Source organism: Eubalaena glacialis, chromosome 6, assembly GCF_028564815.1.
Source record: "Eubalaena glacialis isolate mEubGla1 chromosome 6, mEubGla1.1.hap2.+ XY, whole genome shotgun sequence".
In the NCBI taxonomy this organism is placed as follows: Eukaryota; Metazoa; Chordata; class Mammalia; order Artiodactyla; family Balaenidae; genus Eubalaena; species Eubalaena glacialis.
This window is the reverse complement of record NC_083721.1, coordinates 83,701,101-83,719,773: the sequence shown is the minus strand read 5'-3', so window position 1 is coordinate 83,719,773 and position 18,673 is coordinate 83,701,101. Positions and strand designations below refer to the sequence as shown.

The window sequence follows — 18,673 nt, the reverse complement described above, 5'->3', positions numbered from 1 at the left end:
CATGCCAGGTATTGTTCTAAGCACTTTAATTTATCTATTTTTTATAACAACTTATTTAATTTTTATAACGGTGAGGTAGGTATTATTGTTATCTTCATTTTACATAAGAGGTTCAAGAGGCAGTATGCGATTAAGTAACTTGCCAAAACTTGCTCACACTTTTTTTGAGGAGCAAAGGTGGGATTCTAATGCAGGCAGCCTAGCTGTTGGGTTCTTGCTCGTAACTACCAGCTTGTACCGCTTTTTCAGTGGTGAACAGCTGTGAGGATCCAGTGCAGATACTCCCCAAACCCTATACAACACTGTCTTGACTCCTGAATTGATGTATGTTCAGGTTGCCTAAATCATATAAGGTTGGATCATACTTAGAAAGTATCAGTGAAGGTTATCAAGAGGGCAGTTATTTGCTATGTCAGACCTTCAATTAAATCACAAAGAGCTCTAGCTTCTGTTTACTTAGGGCTCAGATTCATTCCGGTGTTTTAGCTATAGTGTTACATGTAATTATCCAGTGAAATATGTTGTATTCATGGTTGGGATGTTGTTGAAAACATGATTTTATGTTACACATTGTCTTCTTTATGAGGGCCCAAGGAAGAAATTTCTCTCAGGTGTTAGTACCAGAAATACTTTTGCATCTTCTGAACAGCTAACTCACTTTTAGCTGATGGACAGTGAATTGTATAGCTAATTATTGTTTCCTAGGGAGCTAAGAGCCATGATATACTAACCTCACCCTAGTTCTTAACTTAGTTTTCTCTTCAGCTCATGTTTTACACTTACACTTCCTTGTTATTTGTCTTATATTTTTTAAAGCAGCCTCAATAGTTTATGGATCAGTTTTACATATTTTATTTCATTTAATCCTCATAATTACAGTGTAAGAGAGGTAAAGTTATCTTCATTTTCAGATGAGGAAATTGAGATGTAGTGATGTTTCTAATACTAATAAGTGCTGGGACCAACCTAAATCTTCAAATTGAGATAATATAAATGAGATAAAATAAAATATCTAAGAGATTAAATTTTGTTTAGAGTAAGAAGGCATATCTTTATAAAACAGATTATTTCTACCTAAATGGTACCTGGCACAAAGTAGCCTGATGGTTGAATTAATGAAGTAATTCTGCCTCTTGGTTTGCAGGGTGACTTGTGATCATTAACTTGAAATCTTGAATACTCTCACAGTGAGATAAAGTTGAAATGACCTGAGCCGTTGTAAGATGGATTATATAGGGAAAAAGAAAAAAAAAAAGGGTTTTTTTTCTTTCAGAAATATTTTCTGTTATTCCCAAAAATATCCCAGAGATAAATTTTTCTTTTCTTATATGACTTGAAAAGGAAATATTTCCAACTTTATTAATCTATTGACTGGCTGAGAATGCAATAATTTCTTTATTAAATCAGAGCATCCAACATAGAAGACAAGATCTAGTCTAGATTATCACCAAATTAGAATCTATTTATTATTTCTTCATTTTTATCAGTTTCTTTCTTTCCTTTAATTTTTCCTGATTCCTTAGCATGTTTTCTTCTGGGCTGTGTCTGAAATGAATACAGTATTTGTTTTGGAGATCTCAGAAATACCAGCAGTCATAGTATATTCCTGACTGCCAAGGGGAAGGGAGATCTCAAGGGTCCTTTTCTGAGCTCTTCTTGGTCCTTTTCTCTTTCCTTCATCCAGTCATACACACATACTCCTAGATCCAGGATTGGATATTTTTCCTGAACCATAGTGCAAATAGTATGGCTTCCTTCTCTCTTGACTGTTTCTGAACACTGAAGACCAGATTGTACTAGATCCTGCTTTTGCTTAGGAGAAGTTCCAACATGTGTGTTCTTATTCTCTTTCCCCTCCTGGTCTCTTTCCCCACTTTTTCTACTCTCTGGGTTCCAGTAGGGGCAGAAGGGACAGGGTAGTGTCCTCAGCAATGTAAGAAAGTTTGAGGCTGTGGAACTAGGCATTGGGTCACATGTTCCCTTTTGTGTTCTAGATTCTGTGCTCTTGTGCTTGCTTACTTCTCATCATACTGGTTTTTCTTTTTCATCATAATGTTAAGATTCTATATATGCGCCTGAGCTTATGAGTAAAGAGGTCAAATAGGCCATTTGATCAACTTTGATTCTTTGTGTCTAGGTCATCTTTCAATTTCCTTCCATTGCAAACATGCAATGATTAAAGATTTATTAGATATAAAAATTCTGTGTTTCTTAAATACTTCAGTGTAATCACGCTTAAAAATAGAGTTAAATTTTTTCTTAGAGTTTCCATAGATAATAAGATTAAAAATGATCAATTCCCTAGACTCAATTGAAGCAGAGGGATTTAAAAATTATGTAGCTTCATTCCAGTATGATATCTTTCTCCCTAAACTGGACACTCTCTTTATGCTATTTTCTTTGACATTTGGTTCCATTTGCATCTAGAATCTTCTCTTCTACATTCCCAAATTTTCAAAATATTTGTGATGTTGAGATTGCTTTTAAGAATGCTCAGATTGTGCATAACACAGATACCGTCTTAAAAAAAAAAAAGAATTTACCTGGAACAAAATGTAGAGCATAAACAAAGATAAAAAGTTAGAAAATATGAGAGGAGAATAGAAAAGAAGCTTCAACATATACCTGACCATTGTTCCAAAATTAAAGACTAGAGAACATGGCTAATAATTTCCTGAATTAAAGGAAGACAGAAATTATCAGAAAGAAAACTCTTGGTGCACAACAGAACAAATCATAACAAGCCTACACCTATGAGTTTGATTATACTAAGAGTGACAGTGGCATAGCATTGCATACTGCACTGAGCGTCTCACATAGGAGTTCTGCTTCTAGCAATGGCAATGAGAACAGCTGGGAAATCTGGATAATTTGTTAACAAAATTTATATGAAAGCATTGGAGAGCTACCAAGGGGATGAGGATCTGTGGTACCAAGATCCAGGCAGAGGAGAGAGGAACAGAAGCTGGCTCTTCCTGTTGAGATAATTGCCAACTCTGAAAAACGGCAGCTGAGGGGTTGAGAAGCTGAGCAAAACTTTAGAGCGATTCGTGATGTTGCTGCAGTTGAGTTCAAGGATCACACAAAAAGAGGGGCACTAAATATTCCAGGCTTTTGATTGAGCTGTGAAGAGCTACACCCTAAGAATAATGCTGAATTAGAACACATGTAGGTTCATCATGGTTAAACTGCTGAAAACTAGAGACAAAAAAAATCTTTAATGTCATTATGAAAGACAAAAACTCCTTCAAGATAGTAACAGTTAGGTGGGATTAACCAAGATGGCGGAGTAGAAGGACGTGCTCTCACTCCCTCCTGTGAGAACACCAGAATCACAACTGGCTGCTGGACAGTCATCGACAGGAAGACACTGGACTTCACCAAGGAGGATACCCCACGTCCAAGGACAGAGGAGAAGCCACAGTGAGACGGTAGGAGGGGTGCAATCAGAGTAAAATCAAATCCCATAACTGCTGGGTGGGTGACTCACAGACTGGCGAACACTTATACCACAGAAGTCCACCCACTGGAGTGAAGGTTCTGAGCCCCACGTCAGGCTTCCCAACCTGGGGGTCCGGCAACGGGAGGAGGAATTCATAGAGAATCAGACTTTGAAGCCTAGTGGAAATTGATTGCAGGACTTCAACAGGACCGGGGGAAACAGAGACCCCACTCTTGGAGGGCTCACATGGAATAGTGTGCGCATCGGGACCCGGGGGAAGGAGCAGTGACCCTGGGGGAGACTGAACCAGACCTACCTGCTAGTGTTGGAGGGTCTCCTGCAGAGGGGGGGGGCTGGCTCTGTTTCACCGTGGGGACAAGGACACTGGCAGCGGAGGTTCTGGGAAGTACTCCTTGGCGTGAGCCCTCCCAGAGTCTGCCATTAGCCCCACCAAAGAGCCCAGGCAGGCTCCAGTGTTGGGTTGCCTCAGGCAAAACAACCAACAGGGAGGGAACCCAGCCCCACCCATCAACAGTCAAGTGGATTAAGGTTTTTACGGAGCTCTGACTGCCACAGCAACAGTCAGCTCTACCCACCACCAGAGCCGCCTATCAAGCCTCTTAGATAGCCTCAAACACCAGAGGGCAGACAGCAGAAGCAAGAAAAACTACAATCCTGCAGCCTGTGGAACAAAAACCACATTTACAGAAAGATAGACAAGATGAAAAGGCAGAGGGCTATATACCAGATGAAGGAACAAGAAAAAACCCCAGAAAAACAACTAAATGAAGTGGAGATAGGCAACCTTCTAAAAAAGAATTTAGAATAATGATAGTGAATAAGAATGGAGGCAAAGATTGAGAAGATGCAAGAAATGATTAACAAAGACCTAGAAGAATTAAAGAACAAACAAACAGAGATGACCAATACAATAACTGAAATGAAAACTACACTAGAAGGAATCAATAGCAGAATAACTGAGGCAGAAGAACAGATAAGTGACCTGGAAGACAGAATGGTGGAATTCACTGCTGCAGAACAGACTAAAGAAAAAAGAATGAAAAGAAATGAAGACAGCCTAAGAGACCTCTGGGACAACATTAAACGCAACAACATTCGCATTATAGGGGTCCCAGAAGGAGAAGAGAGAGAGAAAGGACCAGAGAAAATATTTGAAGAGATTATAGTCGAAAACTTCCCTAACATGGGAAAGGAAATAGCCACCCAAGTCCAGGAAGCGCAGCGAGTCCCATACAGGATAAACCCAAGGAGAAACACGCCGAGACACATAGTAATCAAATTGGCAAAAATTAAAGACAAAGAAAAATTATTGAAAGCAGCAAGGGAAAAATGACAAATAACGTACAAGGGAACTCCCATAAGGTTAACAGCTGATTTCTCAGCAGAAACTCTACAAGCCAGAAGGGAGTGGCATGATATACTTAAAGTGATGAAAGGGAAGAACCTACAAGCAAGATTACTCTACCCGGCAAGGATCTCATTTAGATTTGATGGAGAAATCAAAAGCTTTACAGACAAGCAAAAGCTAAGAGAATTCAGCACCACCAAACCAGCTCTACAACAAATGCTAAAGGAACTTCTCTAAGTGGGAAACACAAGAGAAGAAAAGGACCTACAAAAACAAACCCAAAACAATTAAGAAAATGGTCATAGGAACATACATATCGATAATTACCTTAAACGTGAATGGATTAAATGCTCCAACCAAAAGACACAGGCTTGCTGAATGGATACAAAAACAAGACCCATATATATGCTGTCTACAAGAGACCCACTTTAGACCTAGGGACACACACAGACTGAAAGTGAGGGGATGGAAAAAGATATTCCATGCAAATGGAAATCAAAAGAAAGCTGGAGTAGCTATACTCATATCAGATAAAATAGACTTTAAAATAAAGAATGTTCCAAGAGACAAGGAAGGACACTACATAATGATCAAGGGATCAATCCAAGAAGAAGATATAACAATTATAAATATATATGCACCCAACATAGGAGCACCTCAATACATAAGGCAACTGCTAACAGCTATAAAAGAGGAAATCGACAGTAACACAGTAATAGTGGGGGACTTTAACACCTCACTTACACCAATGGACAGATCATCCAAAATGAAAATAAATAAGGAAACAGAAGCTTTAAATGACACAATAGACCAGATAGATTTAATTGATATTTATAGGACATTCCATCCAAAAACAGCAGATTACACATTCTTCTCAAGTGCGCATGGAACACTCTCCAGGATAGATCACATCTTGGGTCACAAATCAAGCCTCAGTAAATTTAAGAAAATTGAAATCATATCAAGCGTCTTTTCTGACCACAATGCTATGAGATTAGAAATGAATTACAGGGAAAAAAACGTAAAAAACACAAACACATGGAGGCTAAACAATACGTTACTAAATAACCAAGAGATCACTGAAGAAATCAAAGAGGAAATCAAAAAATACCTAGAGACAAATGACAATGAAAACACGACGACCCAAAACCTATGGGAGGCAGCAAAAGCAGTTCTAAGAGGGAAGGTTATAGCTATACAAGCCTACCTAAAGAAACAAGAAAAATCTCAAGTAAACAATCTAACCTTACACCTAAAGAAACTAGAGAAAGAAGAACAAACAAAACCCAAAGTTAGCAGAAGGAAAGAAATCATAAAGATCAGAGCAGAAATAAATGAAATAGAAACAAAGAAAACAATAGCAAAGATCAATAAAACTAAAAGCTGGTTCTTTGAGAAGATAAACAAAATTGATAAACCATTAGCCAGACTCATCAAGAAAAAGAGGGAGAGGACTCAAATCAATAAAATCAGAAATGAAAAAGGAGAAGTTACAACAGACACTGCAGAAATAGAAAGCATCCTAAGAGACTACTACAAGCAACTCTAGGCCAATAAAATGGACAACCTGGAAGAAATGGACAAATTCTTAGAAAGGTATAACCTTCCAAGACTGAACCAGGAAGAAACAGAAAATATGAACAGACCAATCACAAGTAATGAAATTGAAACTGTGATTAACAATCTTTCTACAAACAAAAGTCCAGGACCAGATGGCTTCACAGGAGAATTCTATCAAACATTTAGAGAAGAGCTAACACCTATCCTTCTCAAACTCTTCCAAAAAATTGCAGAGGAAGGAACACTCCCAAACTCATTCTATGAGGCCACCATCACCCTGACACCAAAACCAGACAAAGACACTACAAAAAAAGAAAATTACAGACCAATATCACTGATGAATATAGATGCAAAAATCCTCAACAAAATACTAGCAAACAGAATCCAACAGCACATTAAAAGGATCATACACCACGATCAAGTGGGATTTATCCCAGGGATGCAAGGATTCTTCAATATACGCAAATCAATCAATGTGATACACCATATTAACAAATTGAAGAATAAAAACCATATGATCATCTCAAGAGATGCAGAAAAAGCTTTTGACAAAATTCAACACCCATTTATGATAAAAACTCTCCAGAAAGTGGGCATAGAGGGAACCTACCTCAACATAATAAAGGCCATATATGACAAACCCACAGCAAACATCATTCTCAATGGTGAAAAACTGAAAGCATTTCCTGTAAGATCAGGAACGAGACAAGGATGTCCACTCTCACCACTATTATTCAACATAGTTCTGGAAGTCCTAGCCACGGCAATCAGAGAAGAAAAAGAAATAAAAAGAATCCAAATTGGAAAAGAAGAAGTAAAACTGTCACTGTTTGCAGATGATATGATACTATACATAGAGAATCCTAAAGATGCCACCAGAAAACTGCTAGAGCTAGTCAATGAATTTGGTAAAGTTGCAGGATACAAAATTAATGCACAGAAATCTCTTGCATTCCTATACACTAATGATGAAAAATCTGAAAGAGAAATTATGGAAACACTCCCATTTACCATTGCAACAAAAAGAATAAAATACCTAGGAATAAACCTACCTAGGGAGACAAAAGACCTGTATGCAGAAAACTATAAGACACTGATGAAAGAAATTAAAGATGATACCAACAGATGGAGAGATATACCATGTTCTTGGATTGGAAGAATCAACATTGTGAAAATGACTCTACTACCCAAAGCAATCTACAGATTCAATGCAATCCCTATCAAATTACCAATGGCATTTTTTACGGAACTAGAACAAAAAATCTTAAAATTTGTATGGAGACACAAAAGACCCCGAATAGCCAAAGCAGTCTTGAGGGAAAAAAATGGAGCGGGAGGAATCAGACTCCCTGACTTCAGACTATACTACAAAGCTACAGTAATCAAGACAATATGGTACTGGCCCAAAACAGAAACATAGATCAATGGAGCAAGACAGAAAGCCCAGAGATAAACCCATGCACCTATGGTCAACTAATCTATGACAAAGGAGGCAAAGATATACAATGGAGAAAAGACAGTCTCTTCAGTAAGTGGTGCTGGGAAAACTGGACAGCTACATGTAAAAGAATGAAATTAGAATACTCCCTAACACCATACACAAAAATAAACTCAAAATGGATTAGAGACCTAAATGTAAGACCGGACACTATAAAACTCTCAGAGGAAAACATAGGAAGAACACTCTTTGACATAAATCACAGCAAGATCTTTTTTGATCCACCTCCTAGAGTAATGGAAATAAAAACAAAAATAAACAAATGGGACCTAATGAAACTTCAAAGCTTTTGCACAACAAAGGAAACCATAAACAAGACGAAAAGACAACCCTCAGAATGGGAGAAAATATTTGCAAACGAATCAACCGACAAAGGATGAATCTCCAAAATATATAAACAGCTCATTCAGCTCAATATTAAAGAAACAAACACCCCAATCCAAAAATGGGCAGAAGACCTAAATAGACATTTCTCCAAAGAAGACATACAGACGGCCACGAAGCACATGAAAAGCTGCTCAACATCACTAATTATTAGAGAAATGCAAATCAAAAGTACAATAAGGTATCACCTCACACCAGTTAGAATGAGCATCATCAGAAAATCTACAAACAACAAATGCTGGAGAGGGTATGGAGAAAAGGAAACCCTCTTGCACTGTTGGTGGGAATGTAAATTGATACAGCCACTATGGAGAACAATATGGAGGTTCCTTAAAAAACTAAAAATAGAATTACCATATGACCCAGCAATCCCACTACTGGGCATATACCCAGAGAAAACCGTAATTCAAAAAGACACATGCACCCCAATGTTCATTGCAGCACTATTTACAATAGCCAGGTCATGGAAGCAACCTAAATGCCCATCAACAGACGAATGGATTAAGAAGATGTGGTACATATATACAATGGAATATTACTCAGCCATAAAAAGGAATGAAATTGAGTCATTTGTTGAGACGTGGATGAATCTAGAGACTGTCATACAGAGTGAAGTAAGTCAGAAAGAGAAAAACAAATATCGTATATTAACGCATGTATGTGGAACCTAGAAAAATGGTACAGATGAACTGGGTTGCAGGGCAGAAGGTGAGACACAGATTTAGAGAACAAACGTATGGACACCAAGGGGGGAAAACTGCGGTGGGGTGGGGATGGTGGTGTGCTGAATTGGGCGATTGGGATTGACATGTATAAAGTGATGTGTATAAAATAAATAAATAAATAAATAAAATAGTAACAACCTTACAGCTTACTTCTAAACAGAAATAATGGAAGCCAAAGACAACAGAATTGTGAAAGGACAGAAAGAAAACATCTATTAATATAGAATTCTATATACAACAAAAATACCTTTTGAAGATGAAAGTGTTATAGAAATATATTCTAAGAAACACAAACTGAGAGAATTCATCATTAGCAGACCTGCACTAAACAAATAACAAAAGCTGTTCTTTAGATAAAAGGAAAATGATTGAGGTGGAAAAGCTAATATGTGGGTAAGTGAATATAGAATATAATCAATATATGTGAGGATTGAATAAAACATGAAGAAAAATGAAGAGAAAAATATATGAAAACAATACTACATAATTGGAGAAAAGGGTAAATAAGGTTAAAGTGTATTAAAGTCCTTGCACTGTCTAGAAGGTTGTAAATTTGTTAATTTATATTATAATTTAATAATTTGAAGATGCAGATTGTAATCTCTAAACCCATACTTAGTATATAATAGTAAAAACATATATAACTAACAAGGTAATAAATGGTGTCATGATTAAAAATACAATTTAAAAAAAGTCAAAAGGAGCAAAAGTAATTAAGAATAGTTGAGACAAGGAGAAAGATAATAAATGATAAATTTAAAAATATATCAGTAATTACATTAAATAGCAAACAACTAAAACAAACAAACAAACAAAACATAATCTAGTACTCAGCCAATTTCAAGTAACTTCTTCCACTTCTAGGGTGGTCACTTAGACACTCAATACTGGCCTCCAGATACCTTTTATATTAATATTTTCTGATTGAGTACATTGGTTTTATAGTCAGTCCTCTTATTTTCATATATTATACTGTCTCTTATGAGGGTTAAATTATAAACACAGAGTACATGCTCTGAAATTAATTTTAACTCAGTACCACAACCATTATTATACTATGATCACTGTTACCTCTGTATCATAAGTCATAGAATTTCATACCCAGCAGTAATATTACATTACTAGGATATATATGTATTTCCATTCATATGTAAGAATTCTTTTATAATATAAAATCCTTTTTACTATGGCAGGAACCACACTGCTTTTTCTCTGTAGGGCATACTGATCAGTGTGTAATGGACATCTTTTTTGGTTAAAATTTGGCTTTATTATCTTTTTGTGAATCTTTTAAAATCAGAAATGATAGGAAATTCTGTTTTTGAAGATCTACCTTTATTTTCATAACTTGGTCTCTGCTCACACAGTTTCATTTCAATTTGATAGTGCATATATATTTTTTCAGTACTGGAAAAAGATATAAAATATCTCACGGGTTTTTGTAGGATATTTAATGATTTGTCATTTTGCTTATACAACAGTAGCCATAATTTCAGTTTATTTTGAAAATAGGTCCAGAGTTTACTTGAACTATAATCATAATTTTGAACATTGTTTAAAAATAAGTGCTTAAATAAATTCTGTTATTATGTGTGAATTATATCTCAAAGCCATTATAAAACAAAATAGGTGCTGTATGTAGATGATCTTGACCACTTCAAGCTTATATCACTGTAAGCAGATATCCAAAAAGAAGCCATTATTCAGATAACTTGAATTATATATAAATCTGAACCAAAAATATTTCTTTTAAATCTAAAGTGAACCTGAAGTGGCTTTTTGATAGCCAGAGTATTTGTTTAACCTTGTTGTTCAACATCAGGATTATTATTTGCGAAACAGAAAGATTTTAATTATCAGCCATGGTTGAGGAACTTAATGTTTTGAGTTTTCTCATCATTTTCTTGGTAACTGTAAGTTAAAATTTTAAACATCAAAGCTAGGTGAAAAATGGGGCCATGCCTTGTTTATTTTGTCTAACTGCTATATTGAGATATAATTCACGTACCATAAAATTCACCATTTTAAAGAGTATGGTAGTTTTCAATATATTCACAGAGTTTAATTAAGCCATGTCTTTTTAAAGGAAATATTTACAAACTGTGATACTTGTATCAGGAAACAGAGCATTTTGAACATAATTTCTTGAAGATCATTTGAACTTTTTTTGAGCAGTGAAATAACTTTCATTTTGCACACGATTCAGCATCTGTGATAGTAGCCAGACATGTAACAGGTTCTCAATAAATTTTAATTAAGTAAGTGAAATTTGGTAAAAAAAAAAAAATAGTGGATTGTCTCTAAAGGTCATATTTTCCAGGTCGTATGGAGCCCTTTTTTTTTTTAAACTTTTTATTTTATATTGGAGTTCAGGTGATTAAAAATGTTGTGTTAGTTTCAGGTGTACAGCAAAGTAATTCAGCTCTACATTTACATGTATCTATTCTTTTGAACTTTGTTTTTAATTTTATAAATAAAGAGGCCAGCCGAAATCAACTTTGGATTTATTAAATCCCACTTATATCTAGTGGGGGTTGTTTATTTGGTTCTGGTTGTATATTTAGTGTACGCTGGCAAGTGTTAGGATTGACGCTCTTGCTCCCTTCAGACAGTCTCTGAATTTGTAATTATCTCATAAACTGAGTTCTTCACATTTTTTAATTGTAAAATTGATAGTGCAAAAAGTGAATTTGGTCATTTTTTTCTATCAATTTGAAGTTATGTGTGATAAACTCCAAATAATGTCTTTAATATGAGTATTAATATAAAATGAAGTTATGTAGAAGACCTTTTTGTTGGCCCTCTGTTATTCAGAATGGATTTTTCTATAATACTGGTTATAAGGAGGCTAAGCTTGAAGTGATAAACATCAGTTTTGACATTAGCCGTTCCAGGAAACAAAGTCAGCACCCTGGAGTATAATGCCTAAGTACAGAAAGAAACACAAGAGCCAAAACCATTTTTTTTTTTTGTATGTACTTTTCTTTTTCCCTCCTTCTCTGATGATCTAATAAATATTTTCCCAGAATGATGAGAACGTGTCTTAAAATTTTGTTTTATTTTTATTTTAAGGTAGAGATGCAGATAGGAGTTGCTGAGTTATATTTTTCTTGCTTCTTTATTATAGCCTCTTACTGGTTAAGAAAGAAGCATATAGTTTTGCCATTAATCTTACCAGCATTGCATGCTGTAGTTTGTCACAGGAGTGCCTTGTTTGTCAACTTTTATGCTCTGTTTACTGAATTTGTAGCTCTTTAATTTTCCTCCCCAGGGCTTTTTGTGCTGAACTGAAATATATAATTATCTTTCCTAGCATGTTGTTTTTAACAACACATTACAGAGTGCAAGGGCTAGCAAATATGACATTTTCTTTAAGTTCATTAGAGTTACTTTGTTACTCTTATCTTTCTTACAGTAAGGCTTCATTAATCTCAGTTCCTTTTGCTTGGCTAGTAATTGGTAATCACAAAAATGTAATGGACTGTTGATTAAAATGAAACTAACATGAAAAATACTCTGATAAATATAAAGCAAAGGGGAAAATGATGCAATAATTACACTTGTGGATATGAGAAAAAAATAAATGGATATGGATTTCCCCCCAGGATATTGCAAATACTGTTTATTGAAAAGCAACATGGGGTTCTATGCAGTTGTAGCCAGTCCATTTATCATTTGTCCCCCTTCCAGGACTTCAGATGAGGCAAGACCCCATCCCATTGCTTTCAGAATCTTCCTTGTCCTTTTTGTGGAACTTGTCATGAAAGATCACACCTGTGGATGAACCATCTACCACTTTTCACAATTGACATGATGCACATATATAGAGATTATACATTTAGCAAATAAATAAATAAACAATCGATCCTAACAGGTAAATAGAATTAGCACAGTTTTTGTATTTGAAAAAAGAGAATTAAAGAATCAGTGAATGATATAAGTCAATACACTGTATAAATGGAAACATGGAAAACATTTAATTTTGCCAGTCATCAAAGAATTGAAAACAGTGATGTTGTTTAATTTATACATTAAACTATATGGGAAAAAACTAAAGACAGTTGTCTGTTGAAACTGTTGAAATTATACATTACTGATGGCTGTGTAAATTGGTGCTATGATGATTTTTGAAGATAGTTTAGTAATACATTTTAAGTGCCACAAAATTTTTTGTATCTTTTGACTTTAAATAAATTTCTAAAAGTAGAATGACTAAGGAATTAAGCCCCCAAATGGAAAGACTATGTATGTAGATGTTCATTGTGGCCTCACTCATAATAGTGAAATAGTGGAAATAAGTGATACATTACAGGAATAGTTAAATAAATTCTGATGTTTCAGCATATTGAAACATTCTGGTTAGACAAAATGGTAATTTTAAAGAGTTAAGTAGCAGCTTAGGACAATGCTTATATAATACTGGGTGAAAACAAAATTCAGATTATGTCTATGGTGAATAGAACTCAAATTATTTCTGGACTCTTTGCAGAAGAAATACAAAATAAATAAAACACAGTTATTGAGTGTGGTAGCATTTGATTAATTAGTTTTTTTGTTTCTGCAGTAAAATAGTTTTCAGACATATTTTTAAAACATTGAACATTTTCTTCTTCCTCTCCCATCAATAATCACTACCTAAACCCTTTGGGAAGCAAGGGGCAAGAACTAGATAAAGAAGCAGATTGGCCTTGCAGATCAGATGGGAATATTTAGGTACCAGGAAAGAGGAAAGGATAAATTTTGAATAGTCTATTTAATTTTTTTTTTTACTTCATCATAGTCTCCGTACTACCTGCTCCCATATCAATGTTGTCTTTAAGAAGCAGTGTGCCATAATGGATTCAGCACAGGGTTTAGGTCAGAAGGCTGATGCAAATTCTGAATCTATCACTTGTTAGCTAACTGATTTTCAGTAAATAATTTAACTTATTCAACATTTTTTATTTGTAAAAAGTATTGGGTGAATTAATTAGGATAGTATATATAAGAGATTTTTCAAAATATAAAGCTCTTTGCAAATTTTGTTACTGTTTTTAATAAACTTGCATGTAAGTTGAAATAGGAAAAAGATGAGATATACTTAGTAGACTGAATTTAATGGATGTTTGGAATGTTCCTAAAAGTATTTTTCCCCGTTCTGTTGCAGGGATCTTTTATTTAGCCAGGTGTACGACAAGTTAAGTGAGAATTCAGTGGCCAAAGGAGTGTTTTTGGAGTGCCTTGAACCATATATTTTAAGTGATAAATTGGTGGGGATCACACCCCAGGTAATGAAAGACTTGATTGTTCATTTCCAAGATAAAAAATTAATGGAAAATGTGGAAGCCCTCATTGTACATATGGATATCACCAGCCTAGATATTCAGCAGGTGAGTTTATAGGCAGTCTACTAATTTATGGAATAAGCATCATTCCTTTATTGAATATATTTACCTGACTCATCGGGCCTTACTCTGTCTTTCATCCACCCTAATTATTTTTTAGCACTTTTTGGTACGAGGTCTCATAAACTTATATTTGTCAATATATTTCTTAGGAGTGTTCTTTACTTAAAGCTAGATTAGGAACTCCTGCAAGCCAGTAGTCTTCAGTTTCCTTAACATCCCCCAGAGCTCTTAGCATAGGGTTTATATTTGGTAGTTGCTCGGTAAATGCTTATTGGTCTATCCTTCTTCATCAGTTTGTTTGTTCACTACTACAATTTTCATCCTGCAAGTGAATTTCAACTATAAGCACTTCCACGTGAAAAATAGAATATTTTTACTTTTGAGAGTATGATGCCATTTTTTTGAAAAGCTAGTTTATATGTCCAGAGTTGATAACTTTCATACATTAAGTTTTGAAATGCAGGGCATAGTATAAGAAGCAAACTTCAGGACATCTTAGCATGATCAGCCAGCTCATTGATAATATACCTCCAGTATATCTGAGGTCTCCACATAAGTTTTAAGTCCTTAATTGAGGAGCAATATGTATCTGACCTAAGACACTTCACTCTTAACTCTTCATTTAACTCTTCAGTCCTAATGCTGAGCAAAGGCACAAAGGTACCAAGGTGCTGAGCCCTATTGAGCTAAAATATGGTGACTTACAAACTTAGAAGGACCAAAGGTTTTTTGTTTGTTTGTTTGTTTGTTTTTAATGTGCAAAATCACACGGAAATGAAGGGTTTGGAAAATGGTTATTGTTTTCTTCATGGAAGTTCTTTATGAATGGCTGTAAGTTTGCAAAGGCCAGGTCCTCTTTACATATGCCTTTCTGTCATGTGGGTAATTTGGCGTAATCTTCATGTCTGACAATAGGTCTGATGATTTGAGAGCATGTTATCAATCTAGCTTTATTTACTATCACTGATATAAGAGAAATTTCTAATTTCTTCTCCTTCCAACATTTTTAGCTTTTTCTCCAACCCTAGGTAAATATTCTCTGCTCTTTTTCATGTTAAAACAACAGTTTAAACAGTCTCCCCGTCAGATTCCCTTCTCTCCGTATGCAGCCTTCCCCTCCTTCCCCTTTGGTTACTGCCATATCACATTTCCCACTTGCAGCCAGATCCCTCCCTCCCTCCCTCCCTCCCTCTTTTCTTCCTTCCTTCCTTCCTCCACCCCTTTCCCTCTTTCTTTCTTTCCCACATTTCTTGAAAGCATTCTCTAGGTTGCCTCTTCCATTTCATTCACATCCTAATAATTCTTCAGCTTTACTTTCACTAGAGTCTGTAATGACCTCCAGTGCTTTAGTGACCCTGGTGGACAAGGCTTATCATAAGCTTACATTAGCAAAAAAAAGTTTGACAATAAACAGACAAACAAGTAAACAAGCCAGAAATATCCAAAACAAGTATTATGTTAAAAGTCAAACAGGCAGTATGATAAAGAGAGAATGGGGCTTCCCTGGTGGCGCAGTGGTTGAGAATCTGCCTGCCAATGCAGGGGATATGGGTTCGAGCCCTGGTCTGGGAAGATCCCACATGCCGCGGAGCGACTAAGCCCGTGAGCCACAATTGCTGAGCCTGCGCGTCTGGAGCCTGTGCTCCGCAACGAGAGGCCGCGACAGTGAGAGGCCCGCGCACTGCGATGAAGAGTGGCCCCCACTTGCCGCAACTAGAGAAAGCCCTTGCACAGAAATGAAGACCCAACACAGCCATAAATAAACAAATAAAATTAAAAAAAAAAAAAAAAGAGAATGAGAGGCTATCTTAGATGGGTCAGTTATAGAAAACCAAGAAAGTAACATTGAGTCTGATCGAATCTGGAATCTGAATGACAAGAAGGAATCAGTAGTGCAAAAATCTTGGAGGAGAAGACACAGGTAAAAACAACAGCTAATGCAAAAAAAAAAAAAAAAAAGATATGTGTTGGGTGCTGAAAGTTACAGATAAAAGGCAGACAGAGCTTGGTTGAAAGAGAGAGGTAGCCCTTTCAGGGCAAGGTACAGATTTTTCCTTTTTATTCTGAGTGCTATAGGAAATCATTAAAAGGTTTTAAGTGAGATCACTCTGATTTGCCTATAGATAACAGAATGAGGGGTGGGGGCCAAGTACAGAAGAAGCAAGGAGATTGGTTAAGAGCTGGTCCAGGAGGTAGTCCTGGCCAGAGATGATAGTGGTGAGATGGAGAGACATGGCCTGACTTTGGATACATTTTGGAGGTAGAACTGATTTGCTGATGAATTGGACCTAAAGGTGTGGAAAGAGAGAATTTAAGGCTGTTGCCTAATTTTTTGGCTTGAAAAACAAGGTGGATAGTGATTCCTTTAAGAAGATTGGAAGACTGGGGTAGGTCTAAGTTTGGGAGACAAAATCAGGAGTTGTATTTTGCCATTTTATTTTGATAGCTACTAGACACTCAGGTGAAGATATCAAGTCAGTGGTTGGATATATGGGTCAGAGGAGAGGTTAGGGCTGAAGCTGTAAAGAGATGTATGATCATGGCACTGGCTGAGAGGGCGGAAAGTGAGAGAAGAGGTCCCAGAACATGCCTTTGTCTAGAAGGACTCTCCCATGACACCTCACTTCCATTTTCCCTCAGACTAGTAGTTTGTTTTCCCTTTGGCTATTCCTTGTCATTCTCCTTTGTTGACCTCTACTCTTCCACTTCGGTCTTCTCCTGTCACTCAGTAGTATAATATAGCTCTCGTAGGAACAGTATATAGGGTACTCTATACTTAAGTCATCTCTATTCCTCTTTCTAATCCCTTCATCTCTATTCCTCATCCTTACTGCTCCTTCTGCCTGCAGAGCCCCTAGTTTCCACATCGGCTTTTGGCTCACATACATGTATCCGTTAGGTCCTAACTTAAATATTGCTCCCTCAGGGATGACCTTCTGAATACTCCAGACCAAGTCAAGTTCCTTTATAGACTTACCACATTTGTAAATGAACTATTTGTGTAATTGAGTATCTTCCCTAAGTCATAATTCACGCACCATTTTGTGCCCCTTCTTTTGGTGAGTGTCCAGGATGAATGGAAGTTCTGTCAGGGTAGAGAATAGGTCTGGGTTTGTCTTACCTATCACTTTATCCACAGTGCCTAGGAGAGGACCTGAATATAGATGTTCAGTAAATATTTGTAGAACTAGTGACCAAAGGTAAGATGGATATGGAAAGGGGGAGGATAGAGAAGAAATAAAATCAGACATTGGAGGATGTTTAAAAGTAGCTATTGTACTGTTGAAAGTAACATTGAACCTACAACAGCTCTTACCCTGGCATTGTGTTTGAGTACTTCAATTTCAGTTTTTTTCAGAGAAGGAATAAGAAAAATTAGGAAAGAGAATTTAAGATCTTCCCCATTCTTAAAGCTTTGAGGAAAGTAATTGGTGAGATTTGCTCAATTGTGTGGACCAAGCAACTTTTCCTTTTTACAGGTAGTTCTCATGTGTTGGGAAAATCGGCTATATGATGCTATGATCTATGTCTATAACAGAGGCATGAATGAATTTATTAGTCCAATGGAGGTAAGATACGTTCTAACTTATACGCATATTTAACACTGTCTATTAATGTTTTTTCCCTTCTCTCCATTTGCTTTGAATAGTTTGTTTTCATCCAATCACTTTAAAATTTCTTGTAGATTTATTAGACTTGCACCCATTGTTGTTTAGGACTTTAGATAGTCTTTAGTTTTATACCTTCTACCATTGCTTTCTTTTTTATCTGCGTAAGTAGGTATTTAAATCCCAGGGAATGATAGATAAAATTAAAAGCCCATTAGACTTTAAGATTTTTTCTAAAAAATTTTGATATTATTATAGCTTTTCCAAAAGGTTTAAGAAATTCATTATATATATTTACTGTATAGAGTAATGGCACTATTGAGTAATATTATTTTGTAGATATATTCTTCTAGGGAAGGTCCTGAAAATGGTGGGAGGTCATGATTTGCCAATTGCTAATTTGTTGCTTTTCCTATTTCAGAATTTTATAGCATTCATTATAATTTCTTATTCTCCTTACCATTAGAAGAGAGCATCTAAAAAGCATTTGGGCTTATTTTAAAAAGAACCAAACCCATCTTCATCTTGTTATTTCCCTTAAATTTATAGACAGAATTATGGGTTATGGATTGTGGATGCATGTCGTGCCCTGCCAGCCCATTGCTTTATTACAGTGACTTCATCACCTGGATCAGAAGACCCAGGCTTCTCCTGAAGGCATCCAGTCAACTTTTTTGCATATTTAATGGACATCCAAAAC

The 18,673-nt window shown here is 36.0% G+C and overlaps 1 protein-coding gene across 5 annotated transcripts in view; it reads left to right on the top strand.

Annotated features, from left to right (window-relative positions):
- The window catches only part of VPS8 (VPS8 subunit of CORVET complex), a 295,388-nt gene that overhangs the window by 98,577 nt on the left and 178,138 nt on the right, over positions 1 to 18,673 (top strand). For all 5 annotated transcript variants that reach the window (XM_061194394.1, XM_061194392.1, XM_061194393.1 and 2 more), the window contains 2 exons: positions 14,125 to 14,347; positions 17,845 to 17,934. In XM_061194394.1, coding sequence (XP_061050377.1) covers positions 14,125 to 14,347; positions 17,845 to 17,934 — 313 coding nt within the window. The remainder of the gene's footprint in view (positions 1 to 14,124; positions 14,348 to 17,844; positions 17,935 to 18,673) is intronic.